We start from the raw sequence: 21,583 nt of genomic DNA, 5'->3' as shown, positions 1-21,583 counted from the left end.
ATTCTCTCTGGAGTTCATTGAATGAATGTCTTGATTGCAGCACCATTTGGCTAGTGATTGAGTCTTTTAATTGCCGTACCAAGACAAAGATCAGGAGCAGAAGCAAGAACAGCAAGAGGAAGAACAGGACCACATAGAGTGACAGGTCCATATCTGTTACTATAACAATCCAAGGCAATAGATGTATAGGCTTATCCACCCGGATGTTCCGTGTAGCAGCTCAATGTTTGGAATTATTTCCTGGCAAATGTCCGTGAGATATGTATATGAAATATAAATAAGAGGTGCTCTGTACTGCCCTAACCTTCTACTTGCCTGGCATTGTGCTGCTGGATGCTGTGGTCTAAGACATCTATTCAAGTGCTGAATATATTTTTAATTATATATATTTTTTCAAATGTATTAAGGAATTCCTTGGCAAACAGTTAGAAATGCCTATAGGCAGGACACAGCAAGGACATTAGGAGTCTTCAGACATCTGTCCGCAGCAGCTGATGAGACTGGCTTCCCCCGCATAAGCTGGGCATCTCGCTCATGAAATGTGTCTCAGGAATGCACTCATCCATTCCCTGCTATTAGTGTGTATACAGCGGTCAGAGCTGTAATAGTGAGATAGGTTGTTTTGCCAAGCCTGGGTGCCATTCTGTATACTATATTCTAGAATATGCTAAATAAATAAGAAGTAGTATCTGATTGGTTGCTATGGGCACCATCCCATCTTCAATAGAACTCATCTTAGTAAATTGACCCCATAGAGGGGGATGTAATAGCGCCCAAATTCTCTGAGGTGTGTGAGGACTGACCTTTCCAACACCTGCAGCTATCAATTTCAACAGCTGCAGGTGGCGTTGCCATATGCTCCACAGCAAGGACAGCACTGTTCCTGGCTGTGGCAGCTACCGGCTCCAGGGCTGTGCAACAGATCTCACGTGAGTAGTAGTAGCCCAATACAGCTGGCTGGGCAGGAAGACACAACACGTCAGCACTAAGCTAATGCATTGTGCACCCTGCTCAGGCGTACATGAGTACAAGCTGTTCATACTTGTCAGTCTTCCTTCCTGCTTTGCCTCAATAATGAAGCAGGAAGTGTTATAGCAGCATGACAAGTGCCACTACTACAATTTATTATTTATTTATTAACAGTTTCTTATATAGCGCAGCATATTCCGTTGTGCTTTACCTATCCCTCTCAGTCCCTTTTAGTGTATTCAACATTCAGTTATTAATGTCCCTGTCAATCTGTTTGATCTGTATGCAGTTATTTTCCTGACTTTACTGTTTATGTCATACCTTGGCTGATTTTTAGGCATGAGGACATTTGTCATTATCCTATTTAGGTAGATGTCATTTAGTTAAGATGATCTTCTTCCCCAGATTATTATATACAATTCAAATGTTGCTCTTGTTGTTTGTAGATGTAGATGTAATGCTACTGAACAGGTATACAGAAAGTTCATCGGGTCTGATGAAAAAAAAAAAACATGTTTGTGTGCTACATCACTGCCCCAAATTGGACTGCTCAATTAATTTATTTATTTATTATTTATATGTAAATGATCAGTGTTTACATACTAATCTGAACCAGGCCAATGGTGCCTTGAATATTAATTTCACTTGTAAAAGTGCTATTTTTCAGTTTGGGGGCATTAACGATAATTACCGTAGTCTCTAAATGGGCAGCTGTACCATGTATACTGAGAGTAAAAGGAGAAATACAGTATAAGAAAAATCATGTCAAAGTTCTGCTCTAATTATTTACTAATAGGCCGTTATCTAAAGACATTTTTAGTTTCGTTTTAACCACTACATGAACAAATGTAGTTAGAATTCGGCCACTATGTTTGTTTACCATTAGATAACATTCACATTGCAGTGTCTAAATATGTATATATTTTGTTATGTTTTTCGGACTATATATGGCTTTCACATTGTAGCATATTGGACTGTTCTCTTTTAGGGGCAGATTTATTAAGCCTTATCAAGAGATAAATGCAAGGGTGATAAAGAGAGATAAACATCCAGCCATTCAGCTCCTTACTGACTTTTTTCAAACACAGCCTGTGACATGGCAGTTAGGAGCTGATTGGCTGGACGTTTATCTCTCCTTATCACCTTTGCATTTATCTCTTGTTAAGGCTTAATACATCTGCCCCTTAGTGGTTTTAGGAATAGACTATACCAGTGGTTCCCAAACTGTGCGCCGTGGCACCCTGGGGTGCCTTGGGGGACTTGCAAGGGTGCCCTGAGTTGGTGGTCCAGGACCAATTAAAGTTATTTATGTCCATTATAATAGTCAAATTGTAGACAAACAGAAGTGAATCCTGTCCATTACCACATTACTGATCCTAAGGATGAGATAGAAACACAATTTATTTAACTTAATGTTTGTTTCTGACTTTCTCAATAAGAAACCTTCAGCCTAGGGGGTGCCGCGAAAACATTTCTGATGCTTCTGGGTGCCGTGATTGAAAAACTTTGGGAACCATACTATTACTGCTGAACCTCAGGCACACAAAGGACCTGATTCAACGTACTGTAGTACACTTAACAGTAGCAGCTGTGACATGTGAGTGTGACAGCAGACATGATATTTTACTGATTTATATCAAATATTAGTAAACCTTTTGCAGTCCAAATTTTTTTTGCAATTCAACAGTCTGGTTTAAATGTTTAAATTGTAATTTTTTATATTTTTTAATTCAAAAATGGTCTGCATTGAATGTTTAACGATGTTAATGTTCTTATTTTAAAGTGGCTCACCATTGGATCTGCTACAAGCGCTAGGGCTGTTGAGCCTGACTAGACGTTGGACTTAAAAAGGGTTAAATATTATTAACAGTTGTGTGTTTTTAATTCAGACCTTATGCACCTGAAAAGATTAGCGAAAAATACATCTATCCTTTCCATTTATTGAAAAACTTGATACCAAGATTTTCCAATGTATTTAGGGAATTTGCTGCTATATTTTGCAGATTTTTTTAAGCCAACGAATGTTGAAATAATATTATTATGCGTGTGTGTGTGTGTGTGTATTGCTTGGTTTTAAGGTTATTTTTCAGTTATATTGGAGCATGACAGGAAAGGCCCTGCACATCATTGGCATGGATGCGTGTTTGTGTCAGCGTGGTCCCGTCCCCCCTATTCAATGCCAGATTACCGCCATTGTAATCCCACTGCCACCAATACCATGGGTTATTGCAAGTGAACCCACAACAATCCAGGGTATTGTGCAGCGTTTAAGCTCCGAGTTGAAATAAGACCCAGCATTTTGGGTAGAGAACAGGGTTCAACACTGGTTCTGTCTGGCTCGTGATGCAGTGTGAACAAGTAAGGTCGATGTAGACGGGCACTTGCTCAAAGCATAGAAAGAGTTGGCACTCCGAGATGCTCTCATCTCCAAGTGCTGGCTCAGGACCCATTGGCCGTGACCTCACCAATCCGGCAATAAGCCAGGTCAGGTAGCCAGTCAGTCTGGAAGGGTTAGACTCATGTTCAAAATCCTAGGTGATGTGAAAGGGGTATAAATGATATCATGGTGTATGCTTGATTTTAAAACAGGCAGAAGATACATAGTACAGTAGGTACCAATGTTACAAAACAGGAATTAACAGTTTTCTGAAACACTAGGGTTGCTACCCATTGGGATTCCTCCTGACAGACTGGAAATCACATGATGTGTCCTGTCCCAAGGTAATCTCAGATTTGCAGTGTCCTGAAATTTGAATGGCTGCAGTGTGAATTCAGTGGTGTCACTATCATGTGGCTAGGGTGACCAACTCATCCCTTTAATCCGGGACACATATTAATTACACAGGTTCTGGGGCTTGCTTTCACCTGGTTTTAAACTGCCACACCTCAAGACTCCATTTCACCTGGTTTTAAACTGCCACAGAACCTGTGTAATTAATATGTGTCCCGGATTAAAGGGATGAGTTGATCACACTACATGTGGCAGACCCCGCGGTGGCTTGTAGGAGCCAGCGCCACGGGTCTGTGGGGGCGCCATGAATAAACTGGACTGGTGCTGCCGCAGGGACAGACTGAACCTTCAGCTGCAGGAGCCGGGAGGCCATGCTTCATGGCTGGGGTAGGCACCTCCTCTGTTGCTGTCCCTTCACAGTGCCAGCACGCAGTGATCAGGGACACAGCCGTAGCCACAGAGCTTTACTAGGACACTGAGCGACTGCTGAAATAACAAATTGTATTTATTAGCCTCTGCAGCTTGCTGGAGGTAAGATGTTTGTGCAGCGTGTAGGAGTCAGTGTGATGTGAATGGAGGAGGGGAACGTGCAGGACAGATCTCAAGTCCTGTACTTGGTGACAGCCTCTGTGCACTGGCAATGTAAGGGGGTGTAATGTGTAAGGGGCATTAAGGGGTGCGGTTTATAGTGTAAGGGGCATTATGGGGGGGGGGGGGGGGGGGGAATACACCAGAAACAATTCTGGCTGGGGGGAGCAAAATTTATAGTTACGCCACTGTTGGAGTTGATAAAAGTTGATAAATATAAAGTTGCATGTCGACCAAGAAATTTGATCATAAACATAATGGCTATATCCATATTGTAGTTTCGTCCACACCCCTTATCCTGGTGATAGATTTGATGATTTTTAAATTGTTAAGTGTTCTCATTCATATTGTTTTTATTCTCGTTATTATACATCACTTCCATACAAATCGATAGCAAAAGCAAAACAGAATAAATAGCCATTTTGTCGCAGATAATTGTAAAAAAAAATATCTTTATCTCCGGGAAAATGGCTGCTGCTCTTTTGCAGTTCATGGAGGCCTAGCTGTCCCTCACACTGACAACAATGTCAAGCTGTCAGGGTGACAGTGACAGAACGTGCGTGCACGTACTACGCCTGCGCTCTCAGGTGACAGCAGCAGCAGCAGCAGCAGCAGCAGCAGGAGGCGGCCGGGTGTCACTGTGGGGAGGTGTAGCCAGCGCGGAATGATGACGTAGGGGGCAGAGCATTTCCCACGTGTGTCTCTGTAGTGGGTGCTGCTGCAGCTGTATTCACTACGTAGTGTATGTGTATGAGCTGCAATAATGAGGGAAACCCCGCTCTCCAACAGCGAGAGAGCCTTCCTGCTGCAGGCCATCACCGAGAAGAAGGTGAGGACGCAGTGTCTGTCGGCTGCTGTGCACACGGAGGAGCCGTGCCCGGAGAACTGTGTCAGTTGTATTGGCATGGATCGAGTCATATCTGTGTCCCCTCTTCTAGACATACATATCCCTATTATATACACAGCAGTGTAACATGCATTTTTTTTATTTGGGTTGGGGAGAATATCAAAGCTTGGCCAGCGATAGAATTGAGAGGAAGTATCAACAAATCAGCTTATCCCTTACATTTTGCAGACTGTGTTTGAGAAATGACAGGAGCTCATTTCTATATTTTACAATTTTATCTATTGTAATCCATAATATGTTTGCTTGTTTGTCATTATCATGTGTACAGTGATATGCACTTTCCATTCTGTTTTCTTTTGTATTCAGCGTCTTGATGGCAGACAAACCTATGATTACAGAAATATTAAAATAACATTTGGAACAGAATATGGCTGCTGTGTTGTTGAGCTTGGGAAAACCAGGTATATTATTTTATTGAATTCATATTGTATTACATACTGTTTTGTTTAATGATAGAACTGTATACACATGGTTGAATTAAGCTAAACTGTCAATCTAAATAAGGGCCGAGTTTTATTTGCTTTGTGTTGCAACACATGGTACTTGTGTAGTTTCATGGCGCCGTGCGTCTGAGTCCCCTTGCGGGGCTTGCTTCGCTCGCCCATGCTGCGGGCTCGCTGCGCTCGCCACGCTATCTAATATGAACTCCATGCCAACATGGATAGTGGAGGTATGAACTATCCATGTTGGCATGGAGTTAAGTTACTTTATTTTAGATTTTGTGGCGAGTGTAAAACCCGGAAGTAGCTGGCGCCGTGAAACTACACAAGTATCCAACACATTCTACCTATTAACTTTAATTCTAGAATTAAACTGACTTGTATAGGAAATATCCTGGTTCATGTCTCAAACATATAACCGTTATAGGTGGCTATTCAAACTGGAGATGTTTCGTATCAAGCCCATTTTTAACAATCTCGACTGACTGGGTCTATTCTGACTGTGGGTGCGCTATACCCCACCCTGTTCTGGGTATGTACAGTAACTTGCAGGTACAGCGGTTGACACTGCCATGGGCCCTGCGAGTTTCATTTAGTACATAGACGGGACACTGTTTTTGTAAAAAATGTAAATGTGTCTGTCTCAGTAATGAATGTTAATATTTATGGCATTGCCATGATTATTAATTCAAACTGTAAATGTAGTAGCAGATTATTTTCACATATGTATCCTGTCCAGAAATCCCATTCATAGGGGTTTATTTACTAAGATGGGAGTTTTATTACACATGGGATGTTGCTATGGACAACCAATCAGAATCTACTTATTTATTTTTTCAGTTCTAGAACAGTGATTCCCAACCCTGGTCCTCGAGTACCCCCAACAGTGCACATTTTCCTGGTCTCCACACAGAATCACAAGTGACATAATTAGCTCCACCTGTGGAGCTTTTAAAATGTGTCTGAATAATGAGTGCACCTGCCGTGTGACCTGGAAAATGTGCACTGTTGGGGGTACTTGAGGACCAGGGTTGGGAACCACTGTTCTAGAAGATAATAGATAGTATCTGGTTGGCCATAGCAACATACCATCTGAAATAGAATTCCCATCTTAGATGTATCCCATAGGCTGTAGCCAGCCTTACCCTTGATGGCAGTGACTGAACCCATAGGAAACTTTGCACTCCACTACAGTTTGAATTCTCACAAGTTTTATTGAAGAATCTAATTAGTTGATGACATTTATTTTTAACTTATATTTCATAGAGGAGAGTTCCCTCGGTACTTGTTTCCTAGCACGGCCACAAATCTTGGCCATCGGGGGTAATTTTAGTGGCCTGCGACGCGATGCCCCCGATTTTTCCATTGAAATGCATTGAAAACAGTGAAAAATCGGGTCGGTCGCGTCGTGTGCGCCTAAAAATGCTTAAATGGTCCACCCGCGATGGCCGCGATTTCCCCATAGGGAACAATGTTAAATGCCTCAATTTACCCGCGATGACCCCGATTTCCCATAGGAAACAATGTTAAATGGGTCAATTTACCCAAATCAGCGTAGGGAAGAATGGTAAATGGGCCAGAAACCCCCAAAAAAAACCCTGAGCAGTGAAATGTCCCCCCAAAAGTATTTTACGCCACCCCGCGATCAACGTGAACCCGAAGCGTGGCGAGCGGCGGCGGTACGCGTCCTCCGACCTTTTCATACCCCCACTATCCACGTCGGCGTGGAGAATAGAATAGTGTGGCGAGCGCAGCGAGCCACCGATCCCGAAGCGTGCCGAGCGGACGCGGATACCTTCACAGGTAAACGCGTACCTTCGCGGGCTTCACAGGTGTCCGCGTCGCCATGGACACCTGGGAAGCCCACGAGGGGACGCGTATAACTGTGAAGGTATCCGCGTCCCCTCGCGGGGCTCGCTTCGCTCGCCACACTATTCTATTCTCAACTCCACGCCGACGTGGATAGTGGGGGTATGAAAAGGTCGGAGGACGCGTACCGCTGCGCTCGCCACGCTTCGGGTTCACGTTGATCACGGGGTGGCGTATAGTACTTTTGGGGGGACATTTTAATGTTCAGGGGTGTTTTTGGGCCATTTACCATTGTTCCCTATGATAATTTGGGTCAATAGATCCATTTCACATTGTTTCCTATGGGAAATTGGGGTCATCGCGGGTAAATTGAGGCATTTAACATTGTTCTCTATGGGGAAATCGCGGGCATCGCGTCTGGCCCATCGCACCCGATTTTTTTTGCGCATGCGATGGCCGCGATTATGATCGTTGTGGCCGTGCTAGGAAACAAGTACCGTTCCCTCTTTAAAATAATGTGCCCATTAGTAGACAATATCTGGTGTTTAGCATTCAGTATTATCCTCTTGCAGAACATGTTTTCCATATATTATGGTGACAGTATCACTTATCATATTGTGCTCTCATACTGGGCTAAACACACTTGGGCAGCATTTGTTTGTTACAAAGTGCTCCACCATCCTGTGTCAAACCAAAAACACCATGTTCAAGTTTTCTAGTATAAAAAATGGTATGCTATGCTGGTCTACCGTATTACTTTGACGCGTATTGAATGCATACCATTTAAGATGGTGAAAACTCATCAAAACATTACCTGTTTGAGGATCTCTGCAGCATATTATGTACCATTAATGAATATTTCATGATCTTTCAGAGTTCTTGGACAGGTGTCCTGTGAACTTGTTGCCCCAAAGATGAACCGACCTACTGAAGGAATTCTCTTCTTCAACCTTGAGCTCTCATCTATGGCATCTCCAGCCTTTGAGCCTGGAAGGTAATAATAAATTTTATTTATATCACATTCTTCCCCACTGGAGCTTAAGGCACTGTACAGACACCAGGAACATAATACAGAAGTTTAGATTTTCCCAATATGCAGACACCATTTATTCATCCTATCCTCAAAGCATCCAGGTGAGGCAGCCATTTTGGGTGCGTTACACCAGATAACTCTGAGCAGGATAGGCAATGTCTAGAAGAGATGAGATCTAATGGGGAGGATGAAAGAAGTAGACGAGATAAAGGATCATTGTAAAATCTTCAGAACCATGCAGTGTTCATCCTGCACAAGGGTACCAGGTGAGGCTGACCTCTCGGGCACACTGTGCAGCCTGCAATGTGAGAGGTATGCAATACACGTCAATAAGACATACGATGGTTAAATAAAAAACAAGTAATAGAATACCCACCGCATAAATATTTCCACGTGGGGTTCATCCTGACCTTGAAAATCCCAAGCCAGGCAGCTACCAAGAGTGTACAACATAGACTACAGTGGACACAATGCTCTGTTAGGTTGAAGTGCAAAGAAGCAAAGATATTGGGTAAGTGCTATTTGGAAGAAAGGGACAAGGGAAAAGATGGCAGAATAAGGGCTCTATGATTTGGTAATTCGGAGAGACATTGAAACCAGTCAATATATTGCATATATAAGAAATATAGGCGTATATCAGCAATAGCACCTGCTATTAGGATGTTCTAAAACCTATAGTTGGTTACTCTTGATAGTCTCAAGCAGTAGTTGAATTTAATTGAATTAATCACGGGCTGGAGATGATTGACCAATTGCTATAATTTAAGATACGTTTGTTAAATGCCAAATATGTATGCTGATGTTTTAGGCCGTCTGAGCTGGTTGTGAAACTCAATCGGTTGTTGGAGAGGTGTCTGAGGAACTCCAAATGTATTGACACTGAATCACTTTGTGTTCAAGCAGGAGAAAAGGTGAGGGAGATGGGTTTTTTTTTTCTAGAAAGTATTCACATGTGTATGTGCCTTCAGTGCTACAGTAGTGTTAATTACGTTCTATTTGCAATCTCAAGCCAGGCAGAAGGGTTTGCAATGGAGAAATGTTCCTTGTAGATGATCCTTAATGTGGTGAATGCCATTCTAATACAATAGTAATGCATGACGTAACTATGACCTTTTATTTGTTTTGAATTATGTATACATAATAGGGCTGCTTACAGGGGATTCCTTCTTGCTTTCCAAACTGAAGATTAGTCTGTAACGGTCTCCTAATCAAACCAGCTAACCGTTCATTTAATTAGAATGGAAAGAAGCATTAAAAAAAAATAAAAAATCTCTGGTCCTAAGAACTTGTACACAAAGTTTGATGGTTAAAATATATCTTATGTTCTTTAAGATGTCTAATGCTATCATTTGGCTTCCTTTTTATAGGTGTGGCAGGTTCGTGTTGACTTGCATTTGTTAAATCATGAGGGGAATATAATTGATGCAGCAAGCATAGCTGCGATTGCTGCATTGTGTCACTTCAGGAGGCCGGATGTGTCTGTTCAAGGAGAAGAGGTCACTGTGGTAGGTATTACATTCTGAAGACTGAAAATGAATTCTCAATGCAAAACACAACATAAACATTCATGTTACAGATATATTAATTTCGAAAAAAAAATATTTTCCTGCAGAAAAGGGACAAATGAAAGGTTGTATTCCACCTACTGGGAACATTTCCCATTGTCCAAGTGGTTGTAATCTCTAATTGCATGGAGCTTAGTCAGTGATGCTCTCAGTGTAGGGTTACCACCACCTGTCAAGGAATTTAACACTGGTGCCCGAAGGTGTGGCGTTCCCGGACTATACAGTGTCCGGAAATAGGCATCTATTAGAACATAAAGTATTTCCATCCAAGGCCAAACCCATTTTTCAGTCCACTGTGGTCCTGTGTAGAGTGGTTGAGGATTTACAGTATAGTCTTTAAAATGTAAAGTAAATTCCTCCAACAAGTCTGTTCTATGGACACTGAGGGGCAAATTTTATTAAGCTTGGTGAAGTGATAATGAGGCTGGTACATTATCTCCGGCCAATCAGCTCTCAACTGTGAAGTTACAGGCTTGGTTTGAAAAATGACAGGTAGGAGCTGATTGGCTGGTGATAAAGTACCAGCCACTTAATCACTTCACCAAGCTTAATAAATCTGCCCCTAACTGAGGTAATGTTTTCAGGATGTTATAGATCAGAACCAGCCACTGTGGTTTCCTATTTAGGAAAATAGTAGACATATTTTCCTTCTGTAGACCTCTTTAACCCTCTTTCTACACTTGTTTCTGGGGAACTGGCAGAAATCCATACCTAGTGAGGTTTATGCAGCTCCATTTCCCTTCTCCCATTGTGACTGAAGGTGCCCACAGACGCATCGATCCCGGCGTGCGTTCTGTGCTTAACTAGCACACATAGCATTGCATTGTATGCCTTGTGCATGCGATGCGATGCTATGCGATAAAAATCTAGTACAAAAAGTATGTGCAGCACATACTTTTTGTACTGTGCGATGAGGTGCAGCGGGAGCGCGCACCCCATCGCATAGCATCGCACCGCCGGGATCGGTGCTTGTGTGGGCACCATAAGAGTTATGGAAAAACTCCCCAGTACTTAACATCCATCAGAAACTTCATTACACAAGGACCACTTAGTGATGAGTGCTAGGGCTCTGTTTCAGCTGTTAGTTTGTTCTTGCGACAATTTTGGCCTGTTCTTACCTGATGGGACCTTCTGGTAAGAGAACAAGTACTGGAACAGGTGCAAAATTTCACTGGTTTTTATTTTTAGTATCCAGAGAACTTAATTTTATGTCTCTTATTTACCCTGAACCTTGGCTATTCCGTGGTGGCACACAGAGATGTGTGACTGAAATCTTGGGCAGTAATTATACCACATTGGGGATTATCTCCCCCCACCTGAACAGACCTACGTATTATAAATTGCAGCATAAGATCTCTTTGACATTCAGGTAACACACAGCCTAGTCCACACTATAATATCTGAGGGGGTAGTACAGTCAAAGAAAGACTTTAAAATAGGTTTATACCACTGCAGTGTACTTGACTAGGTCAATCTAATGCCTTTCTTGACTACCATAGTATATTACTAAATCTTTTTATAGATGAAGACAGACACATACACTCTGTCTTTACAGCTGCTTCATCTTGATGTTTGTCTCCTTTCTGGCTAATTGTGACCTGAAGATAGAAGGGGACAGATGAATACAAGGAAATTCTCCAATGTGTCTTTGTTTCCCATAGAGCATCAGATGAAAAAATCCTTTGTAATTAAGATTTAATTCACTTTTCTTTTTATCTATGAGCAATAAGAATAAGAGGGACAGTGGGGAAAATGTATTAAGCCTGGTAAAGTTGTGATAAAGTGGAAGGCGATAATGCACCAGCCAATCAGCTGTGTTGGAAAAATGACAGGAGTTCATTGGCTGGTGCGTTATCACCTTCCACTTTATCACTTAACCAGGTGAAATACATCTGCCCCCATGTGAGGTAATGGATTAATACGTTGCAGAGTAATTATCTAGCATTTACTAGTTTGCGCACATGGAGTATTGGAAAGTGGGGGGTTAAAAGTCAATAATGTGGTTCTGCAGATGAATCTATAAGAGAGTTTTTCATCTTTTGTGTGTTTATGCATTTTATTGGGTTTTAACCCTTGCGATTCCGATCCGCGTTCATGTATCGGAAGCCAGAAAGTCTTCGCTGCCTTGTCTATATAGTGCAGATCTGCACTATATAGTCAAGATAGGATGCAAATAGGATGTGCCTTAAGATCCTATCTGATCAGATCGTGGATAGGATCTTAAGGCACATCTAACGTGTGTACACACCATTAGTGTCTTATTTTTCATTTTACAAATTTTTTTTTTTTTTTTTTTTGAATGAAACTCCTGATATGATCTTTATTTTGGTCAGTACTCTCCTGAAGAACGTGATCCCGTTCCCCTTAGCATCCACCACATGCCCATATGTGTCAGCTTTTCCTTTTTCCAGCAAGGGTAAGTAAAGAATAGAAGACAGTTATTTTAAATGTATTTGGTCATAACAGAAGGACTGCACACTATATACTGGTCTGTTTTTATTACTGATGCTTTATAATAAATATCCTGTATTTGTGTACACATAGCAACATAAGTCACTATTGCTTGCGGTAGAAAAACTGAATTAAATGTTATTTTTAGCATAAATTACAGATGGTGACTTTTGTGGCACTGTATGCACTTGGCGGCGTGATGTGAATGGGCAATGCCAACATGTAACAGCGGGCCTAGGGGGCTTACACACACAGAGATTTGCTGAGTGTTCTTAGCAATGCTAGATGGCTCAGAAGACCGCCAGTGTTCTCGGGTGAGCCCTACTTGTAAACAGAAGATACACTTTATTACTTTTTGACTGTCCACCATCATATCTTGATTAAAATGGAAAGTCAGAATAATCCATCAGTGATTGGAGTCCTTGCTCCAATCACAGACATCGCTGTTTGGTCCCATCTGTATTCCGGAGTGTAGAAACAAGCTGCGCTGCTTCTTCATTAGGAAAGGATATCTTATTCTTCTATTGCAGTGATGTCACAAGAAGGCCTTTATTTATTAACCGTTTCTTATATAGCGTGGCATATTTCATTGCGCTTTACAATAGGAAACAATAGTGATCTAACAAATTGGGTATATACAGACAGTCAAATGTATGACCCTTCAAAGTCAAAGGCCCTGCTCGCAAGCTTACAATCAATAGGACTTTATGGAGTCCGGTGTATCTTGCCTGCTAGCACCATAAGATCCATGAAATTTGGACATAGTAAAATTAAACTAAACAAAATGCAGACCAGGGTGTTCCAGAGTTAATAAACTAAAAGACATAAGAACGCTTCTATGTATAGTCCTACTCTTCCTTCACATCTGTTAGAAACTTGGTAACATGAACAGTCAGAAATATGGCTATATAGAGTTCAGTGATAGCCGCTAGTATTACAGCCCTCCACTCTTGGCACATACAGCAGATATATCAGGTCTGTTGTCACCATATTTATGTGTTTGCTGTTGATCCCTTTGCATTTAGCACATATTTGCTGGTAGATCCTAGTGAACGAGAAGAACGGGTCATGGACGGTCTTCTGGTGATTGCTATGAACAAGCATCGGGAGATTTGTACCATTCAGTCTAGTGGAGGAATCATGCTGCTGAAAGAACAGGTGACGCATTTTCTTTATTTACGCTACAGCTGCTAGGATTAAAAATAAATCGCATTTCCATTGTGGAGAATGGCTTTTGCCAGCTAGCAAGCAGTTTTGAGCATCATTTTCAGAGAACCTGCTGAGGCAAAATGTACAACCTGATGTAGACTTGTTCTAGTCAAACTGCAAAATACATAATATGGAAGAGCTTTCCCAGTAGCCTCCTGGTTATCCTTTAGAACACAGGTCTTCAACCTGTGGCCCTCCAGATGTTGTGGAACTACATGTCCCAGCATGCCCTGACCGTTCTGGCATGTTCTTATAGGAAAAAATGTAGCAATGCATGTTGGAACTTGTAGTTTCACAACATCTGGAGGGCCACAGGTTGAAGACCCATGCTTTAGAAAATCATGGAGTCCATGTTGTGTAAGTTAATGTTCACATTTATATTGCAAAAAATGAGCTGTTTATCATATTACATGAAAAAAGTGGTGTCAGTGTCTTATTGTCCTAGAGAGGATAAAAATATATTTAAAAAATCCAGGCCGTTTTTTCTTGTACATGCACAAAGTGTGTGTGTCTAATGTCACTGATTTGTGTATGGGTGCAAATAGGTTCTACGGTGCAGTAAGGTCGCTGGTGTGAAGGTAGCTGAGATCACAGAACTGATTCAGAAAGCGCTGGAGAATGATCTGAAAGTCAGGTCAGTGAAGTCATGTGTACTGCACGGAGGAAATAAACCTGGAAGATATTCCTATATACTCCTATTTTTACAGGAAGGAAGGAGGCAAATTTGGTTTTGCAGAGTCCCTGCCTGATCAGAAAATTACGGCCTTGAAAATGGAGAAAACTCCTGTAGATACCTCCAATGTTGAAGGCACAGCTGAAGAAATCTTACATAATTCGGAACCTCCGTCAGATGTGTATCCTTCTAGATCAAATTTGGGGTTCATCCATATCTGGCCAATGTGTTACTGGTGGAATTAATATTCTCTCCCACATCACTGTATAATGCAAGTTATATGAACAATAATCATTGCACTGTAAAAGGAAAGGGTATTTAAATATACATTTGTATATTCTTTACAATGTACTGTATTCTGCAGAGAGCCTTGGATTTGCATTGGATGCTTTGTCTAGTTCACTATGCAGCCTAGGAGTGCACTTTTTAAGGATAGCCTTATTTTGCCACGCTGTCAGTAGGGAAGATTTCAGAAATCGGATTTGAAGTTACTTACACACAGTAACTTGCTGTTACTGATCACACTTGCTGCAGTAACCTGATGTTCCTCCTTGTGTAAATAAATTCACACAACTTATTCTAGGTATGAAGAAGTAGAACTTTGATGCCAATATAGCCTTTTAGACCTTTTTTTCCCATAACTTACTGTCATTAGTGTGTCTAAGCCAGTTGTTTGGGCTTCTGGCACTGCCCAGATTGGAGAGGGCGTTGAAAATGCATGGGGAGAGTTTGAGGACTCTGAAAGCGAAGAAGAGGATAGTGACGCTATCCCAACATCTCCAGAAAGCCCAGAAATTATTGAAGTGAGAAATAAAAGCTCGGAAAGTAAGTATTTTGTTTCTGTTTATTTAGATATTTATACATTTTATGTATTTGTGGCATGTGATATATTTGTAATACGAAGACAAATATTTATTTGTGTAACCCCTTGAGTGGTAGGTTTTGCTGGGGCAGGACAAACCTACAAGGGCAGGTTTGTCCTGCCCCAGCAAAACCCACCACAGTTGAAAGCTGCCCCCCTCCCTCACCTCTGCTCCGGCGTTAGTACGCCGGAGCTTCCCTGCCGCCGCTGTCCCCGCTGCCTTAGCCGCCAGCCTGTCACATTCAGCAGCCTGCATCCCCGAGCCTGCCGCCTACGTCGTTGCTACTAAAAGTATGGCAGCAGGTGGCTGGGGGAGCGGGGTTAGAAGAGCTCCGGCGTGCGATCGCCGGAGCACAGGTGATGGGAATTTCATATTTGTGATATGCCCGGAAATTTTCCGGGACAGCCCGCTGCGGCAGCGCAGCTGAGCCCGGAAAATTTCCGGGCATACCACTCAAGGGGTTAATGGTGCCAATAGCTAGCCCTGACCATAAAACTATGAGTTCTGATATGTATTAACTTGAAAATAGAACATATAACGTTGCTGATAACAGAAATAAGAAAATACGCTATATGGTTAAATGTAGGCAAGTTCATTTAGCCCTTCTCAGTCCGGATGTTTACAATCTGGGATACCTGCTTGAGCAGGGGGCCAGCCTACACAAAGGAAGTAAAGTGGGAAAAGGGAACCGGCACAATGGACAAGATAACTATGCACAGAGGGTGTGTGTGGGTTAGTGTGTAGAAAAGGACTTAACATAAAGCAGTACACTCGCACCAAATAACAATCTTTCTATAGGTACCAGTGGGCCTTTAATGCCCCACATGTTGATATTTGTGTTTCTCCAAGAACTATCATGTGGACCTGTAGTACCCATGTAAAAGACAGTGGGGCCGCTATATTGAGCTTTAAAAAGAGATGAGGGTGATATACGTCCAGCCAATCAGCTCTTAACATTGAGGCAGATGTATGAAGCAGTGACAACAGAGGAGAAGTGATAAAGTGCCTGGCACTTTATCACCTGCCAATCAACTCCGGCCTGTTAAGTTACAGGCTGGGTTTAAAAAGGGACAGTCAGATTAAACCCATCTTTAGAGCACAGGCCTGCGGTACACTGGATATGGTGGGACATCTTTATTGGCTGGGTCCCCACTTCCCTAAATTTTTTTTGTCTGACTAGTGGGCCCATCTTTTTAAATACCAGAGATGGTTCCAACATCTGGTGCTGGTTAATTACATACAGGGGATCCCTACACATTTATGTTCCCTGTGTTTTTTGAATCAGAGATTGCTCAAACAGCCCTGTTTGCTTATTTTTTTTTTTTTTTGATTTTTAACTATTTCATTCCTTCTACACAGTGAAGCACTGCACAGATCACACTGATCGGTTCATGCTTCTGCAAACACTGCTTAGAGGGGACATCTATTTTGTAGAGTGTATTTTGGTCAGCGTTTGGGGCTAAACGTTACACCCACAGTAGATTGTGCTTACTAGTCTTACACTAGGGTTCCTTTTTATTCTTTGCCTATTTTCACATGTGTGGTTTGGAGTATAAACTTGAGGGTCAGGAGGCTACACACTGACAAATAATCGCAGATAACTTGATTTTAACATGGCTGGCTGTCCAGTTATCGATTGGGCAGCACGGGCGTTGTAATGGTTAGCATTACTGCCTCACAGCACTGAGATCATGGATTCGATACCCACCATGGCCATAACTGTGGGGAGTTTGTATATTCTCCCCGTGCTTGCGTGGGTTTCCTCCGGGTACTCCGGTTTCTTTGCACAGCCCAAAAATCTACTGGTAGGTTAATTGGATCCCAAAAAAACCCTACAATATTTCTGATCACCTTCAGTGTCACTTAAAAGTAAAAATAAATACATCTGAAAATGGCTGCTCTGTAGGCTACATTGCAAATCAGTGGTAAAGCTACATCATTGACAGAATGGTCTTTTTTTTTTTTTTTTTTTTTTGCCCTGTTGAGTGATTTTTATTTTTACTTTTTTTTTTTTTTTATTGCAGTTGAAACAATCATGTTGTCGGACAGTGAGGAAGAAGAGGTGGTCATACTGCAAGCGGAGACACAAGCTAAAGCCAGGTATCAGCATCTTTATTTAGCTTTTCATATAACTAAAGGGAAAAATGAATATGTCCCCAACAGGTAGCACTTGTGCAGCAGCCCAGTCTGGCCAAGATTTCTGACCTTAAGAAATATTCCCATCCGCTGTAGATAATGATGATGACTGGGACACTGTGTACTCCTTTATAACACAGGGCTCCGGTGTTGGCCACTGAGACTATTGTGGCCTTTTTTTTGCCCATTGTATGTTTTCGGTGTATCCGAGTGATAACACTGAAAAATAAGAGGAATGAGGCCCTAAGTAACCCACATAAAATGTGTTTGGTTATTTTTAGTACACCAAAACATTGTGATTCATTCTAATTCAATATTTTGATACTGCCGGGAATCTTTCAAGGTGTTATCGTACATCTAAATAAACATTGGGATTTTATAGGAAACCTAATATTGCAATACCTGTCTATTTAAATATGTCTATTTAATTGGACAAGGTGTCATAAAGGGTTAAGTATGTATATTCAATGTTTAAAAAGATAGCTCAGAATTGGAAAATCACTTTGCCCCACATATATAGAGATTTGGAAATGGGCAGTGGGTGAAACGGTGGTATTAAGTGGGTAGTGAAAATGGTTACAAAGGCGTTAAGATGACTGAAACTACATTAAAGATGTGAGCTCTGAAAGCACATTTCAAGACTTGGAGATTAGTAGATAACTTTGAGCATAAATAATTTGTTGGTACTTGTGTATTATCAGGGCGCCCATTACGTACTTTACATAGTGTTGTATTGAGAATACCAATACGGCACTATGCTGGCTGCGTAACCTATGTAAGTGGCTCTGGAGCCCTAAAAATACACTATGCTTAATATCCCCACTATCCATGTCATACCCCCGTCGGCGTGGAGTTGATTTTATAAAGTGTGGCGAGGGAACGTGGATGTGCGTCTCCTCACGGGGCTCACTGCGCTTGGCACGCTTCGTGCTCGGTGGCTCACTGCACTTTATAAAATCAACTCCACGCCGACGTGAATTGTGGGGGTAAAATGGCTGGTCTATACTTACCCTCCTCCGGCCCGGGCACCGTGTCGATCCCCGCTGACTCCCCGGCAGTTGCATTCAGTCCCCCTACTCCGGCACTCGCCACGGATGCTGTATGCAATTAGTGTAGTGCCACTGGGTGAGTAGGGAAACCATGTGATGCACTATGCTGAATTCCGTACAGCGTCTGCTGCGAGTGCCGGAGCAGGGGGACTGAATGCGACTGCCGGGGAGTCACCGTGGATCGCAGGGATCGACGCGGTGCCCAGGCCGGAGGAGGGTAAGTATAAACCACACCACCCTGTTGCCTCCTGTATTATCACGGCGCCGACTATGCTGACAACGTAGCTTAGCCTACGTTGAAAACGTAGTGTAGCCGGGCGCCCTGATAATACACAAGTACCAATTTTGTTTTTGTCGTGGACCCCCAACCCACCATGCAAACAAACCGAGGCACCCCAGGGTGCCTAAGCACCCAGTTAGGGAACCACTACCTTATCCTCATGTCTGTTATCCAAATTATTTCGAAAACCATAGTTTCAAGAATGGATTTTTTTGTTGTTGTTGCTAAAAGCACTACTGAGGACATCTGTAACTGGCACTAAATACATGCAAGAAAATGATGGCGCCGTGAAACTACACAAGTACCAATGATTGCTTATCATTCATATTCAGTGCCTGAGATCGTACACAAACCTTGTTTCATGCTTAAATTAAATACATTTGTGTATATTTCATATGTTTGCGTTAATAAAACATAAATGCAAGATACCTCATTGAAATATAAAATATGGAATAACCTGCCCTCTGTATAATGGGAGACCCAGGTTTAATCTGAAAGCATTGGGCATGGGTTTGCGATGTGAAAGGGGTATTAGTGAATGTAGCTATGGATTAGAAATCTTGCAGTGTATGTACATGACCATGCAGAAGGGTGTAATGATGTAATTTTACAGACAAACTGAATAAGTTGCATATACTAACTCATCACATCAAAAATGCCTTTCTCATTTACATCCTCAGCAGTGTTTTCAGACATGGAGTTTTCAATGCTTTCCTTTTTATATGACCTACTGTAGGTTATGTTATGGTTAAGACTTAGAAGTGTCTATACATTGAGCTTGCAAATATATCCACACTGTAAGGAGTTGGTTATATACTAATTACTCTATTTTCTTTTAGATCTACTAGCATGGCAGCTGCAGTGTCTGAAAAGGGTCAAGATCTGTCCAGCAACACTTCTAGCAGTAAAAAGAAAAAGACTAAATCCACCAGATAATGATAACCAGTATAGTTTATTCCACAGAACTAAAATTGTTGTAGACCAGATCCTTCAACATCATGTGACATTTTATTTTTGCAAAATGTAGAGTCCGCTACATCCAAGTAGAAAGTGTTGTCTGCCATAGACTGTAAGGAAAGTGTTTAATATTGCTTAATGCTTGTAATACAGAAAATATATTTTTTAACAGTTTTTACAAAATATTGCTTTTTTATTTCCCCATGTGTATGTGACCAATCCTGAGCATTGTAGTACCACTGACCTGGTTAGCTAACTCTCTCCCTTTATTAGGAGCTGAGTTGAAATCTATTCAAAATCATCCTGAAGACCACTTCTTCAGTGGGCAATTGTCAAGCGAAACTGAAATGATTTATATTATACCTCTTTTCCACTGCCTTTAAAATCCTGGGGTTTTTGCATGTGGATTTGTTAGGGCAATGTCAAAGAATAGTATGTGGGATGAAATCCTTGGTTCCTAACAATCCTTTACTCAGGATGGATCTAATGCTGGGTACGCACCAGGACGACTAGGGCCCGATCCCCACAATCTAGATCCAATTCCGATCAATTCGATGTAGATTGTGTGCTTATTGGGCCCTTTTCTGACCTGGTGTGGACCGATACGATGCGCGGTCCCGCGGGTCGGTCGGTCGTTATTGAGATCCTACCTGCTGCAGGTAGGATCTCAATGACGACCATACAGCTGGGTGCGGGTCGCCATCGGATCGGACCCGCTCACGGTGCACATCGTGAGCGGGTCGTGCCCCCCCGCGTCACCGTGAGCGGGTCGGACGAGACACTTGACGACCCGCTCACGATGTGCATCGTGAGCGGGTCGTCCTGGTGTGTACCCTACATAAGACTGTGGTGCATTGCTAGATGCAATTTTCCAATAGAATGCATTGGTGAAGGGGTGTTTCAGACAAATACATTTTCTCTTTTGCCTGTATTAGATGAAGAAACAGATGTGAACACAAACATCGATGCAAAAATGAATGTGTGTGTGTATACATAGAGCATTTTTCTATATGTACATATAAAGTCACAAATTAATTGGACTTTGCTGATGAACCACAATAACTGTTATCCAGGTAGCATAGACTGTAAACACTGCTCAATTCCTGCCCAGAGAGCAGAATATATCTTTTGATGTTGGAAATGTGACAATAAGATGCAAGTTTTTTAGTCCATACTGTCGCAGACCTTCTACTGTACCTCTTTATTCATTTTTCTCTGTTCAGGGTTTTCTAATTAGCAGATACATTGTTAAATAGTTAATTGTCTGCTGTACTTTTTCTAAATTGCATTCTTATTTTGATATATTACAAAATCTGTATATGCTGTTTATCTCCAACTGTAGTATAATAAATTATTTTTAATTTGGTACTATTAGGCTAAATACAGTTTTTTTTTTTAATTAGATTCATAGCAGTGAGGAAATAAATATGCTGACAAGGAAAGCTGTGCATTGAGGCTATGTAAACCTAGCTTGGGCAGTGTTGTGGGTATATGCTTCTTGGGTATTTGATTGTTAGGTCAATACAAATAAAGGGATTTTAATTACCTACCGGTAAATCCTTTTCTCTTAGTCCATAAGGGATACTGGGTTTGCTTACTAAAATGTGTTATAGATGGGGTCCAAAGGAGCCCAATGCACATGAAACTTCGGTACTTGTGTATTATCACGGTGCCCAATTAGCATACGTAGTGAAATCGCATCGCATGTTCAGCATACGATGTGTGCGATGCGATTTCACTAGTTATTACGGTCTCCGTTGTGTTTCATGCGTAAGTCTGGTCTGTGAATTAAACTAGTCAGTCAGCTACGTTTTTTGCGTATATTGTGTTCTTCCCGCTCATGCTCCCGGTCAGAGTCACTCTGAGGTGAATCTGTGAGACATTAACAGCATCCCTCAGAGCTCCATTACTAATTTGGTTCAA

General features: G+C 41.8%; 1 protein-coding gene across 1 annotated transcript; it reads left to right on the top strand.

The window, feature by feature from the left end:
- Positions 1–4,905: 4,905 nt before the first annotated feature.
- EXOSC9 (exosome component 9) lies at positions 4,906–21,028 on the top strand. Its single transcript, XM_083174440.1, has 12 exons — positions 4,906–5,117; positions 5,502–5,596; positions 8,319–8,438; positions 9,286–9,388; positions 9,845–9,982; positions 12,376–12,458; positions 13,519–13,651; positions 14,248–14,336; positions 14,410–14,556; positions 15,031–15,200; positions 17,263–17,338; positions 19,543–21,028. Exons 1-12 carry the CDS (start codon positions 5,052–5,054, stop codon positions 19,637–19,639), a joined length of 1,317 nt encoding a protein of 438 aa, XP_083030566.1. The 5' UTR covers positions 4,906–5,051; the 3' UTR covers positions 19,640–21,028.
- The last annotated feature ends 555 nt before the right edge of the window (positions 21,029–21,583 follow it).

Source organism: Crinia signifera, chromosome 1 (assembly GCF_055691185.1).
Source record: "Crinia signifera chromosome 1, ASM5569118v1, whole genome shotgun sequence".
In the NCBI taxonomy this organism is placed as follows: domain Eukaryota; kingdom Metazoa; phylum Chordata; class Amphibia; order Anura; family Myobatrachidae; genus Crinia; species Crinia signifera.
This window is presented reverse-complemented; position numbering and strand designations above follow the sequence as displayed.

What these genes read in the sequence shown, in the direction of transcription:
- EXOSC9 (XM_083174440.1), top strand. Translation starts at nt 5,052, where the DNA reads ATGAGGGAAACCCCGCTCTCCAACAGCGAGAGAGCCTTCCTGCTGCAG. An exon ending in AGGCCATCACCGAGAAGAAG is followed by an intron (nt 5,118 to 5,501) that starts GTGAGGACGCAG and finishes TTTTGTATTCAG; the next exon opens with CGTCTTGATGGCAGACAAAC. An exon ending in TCATGCTGCTGAAAGAACAG is followed by an intron (nt 13,652 to 14,247) that starts GTGACGCATTTT and finishes GGGTGCAAATAG; the next exon opens with GTTCTACGGTGCAGTAAGGT.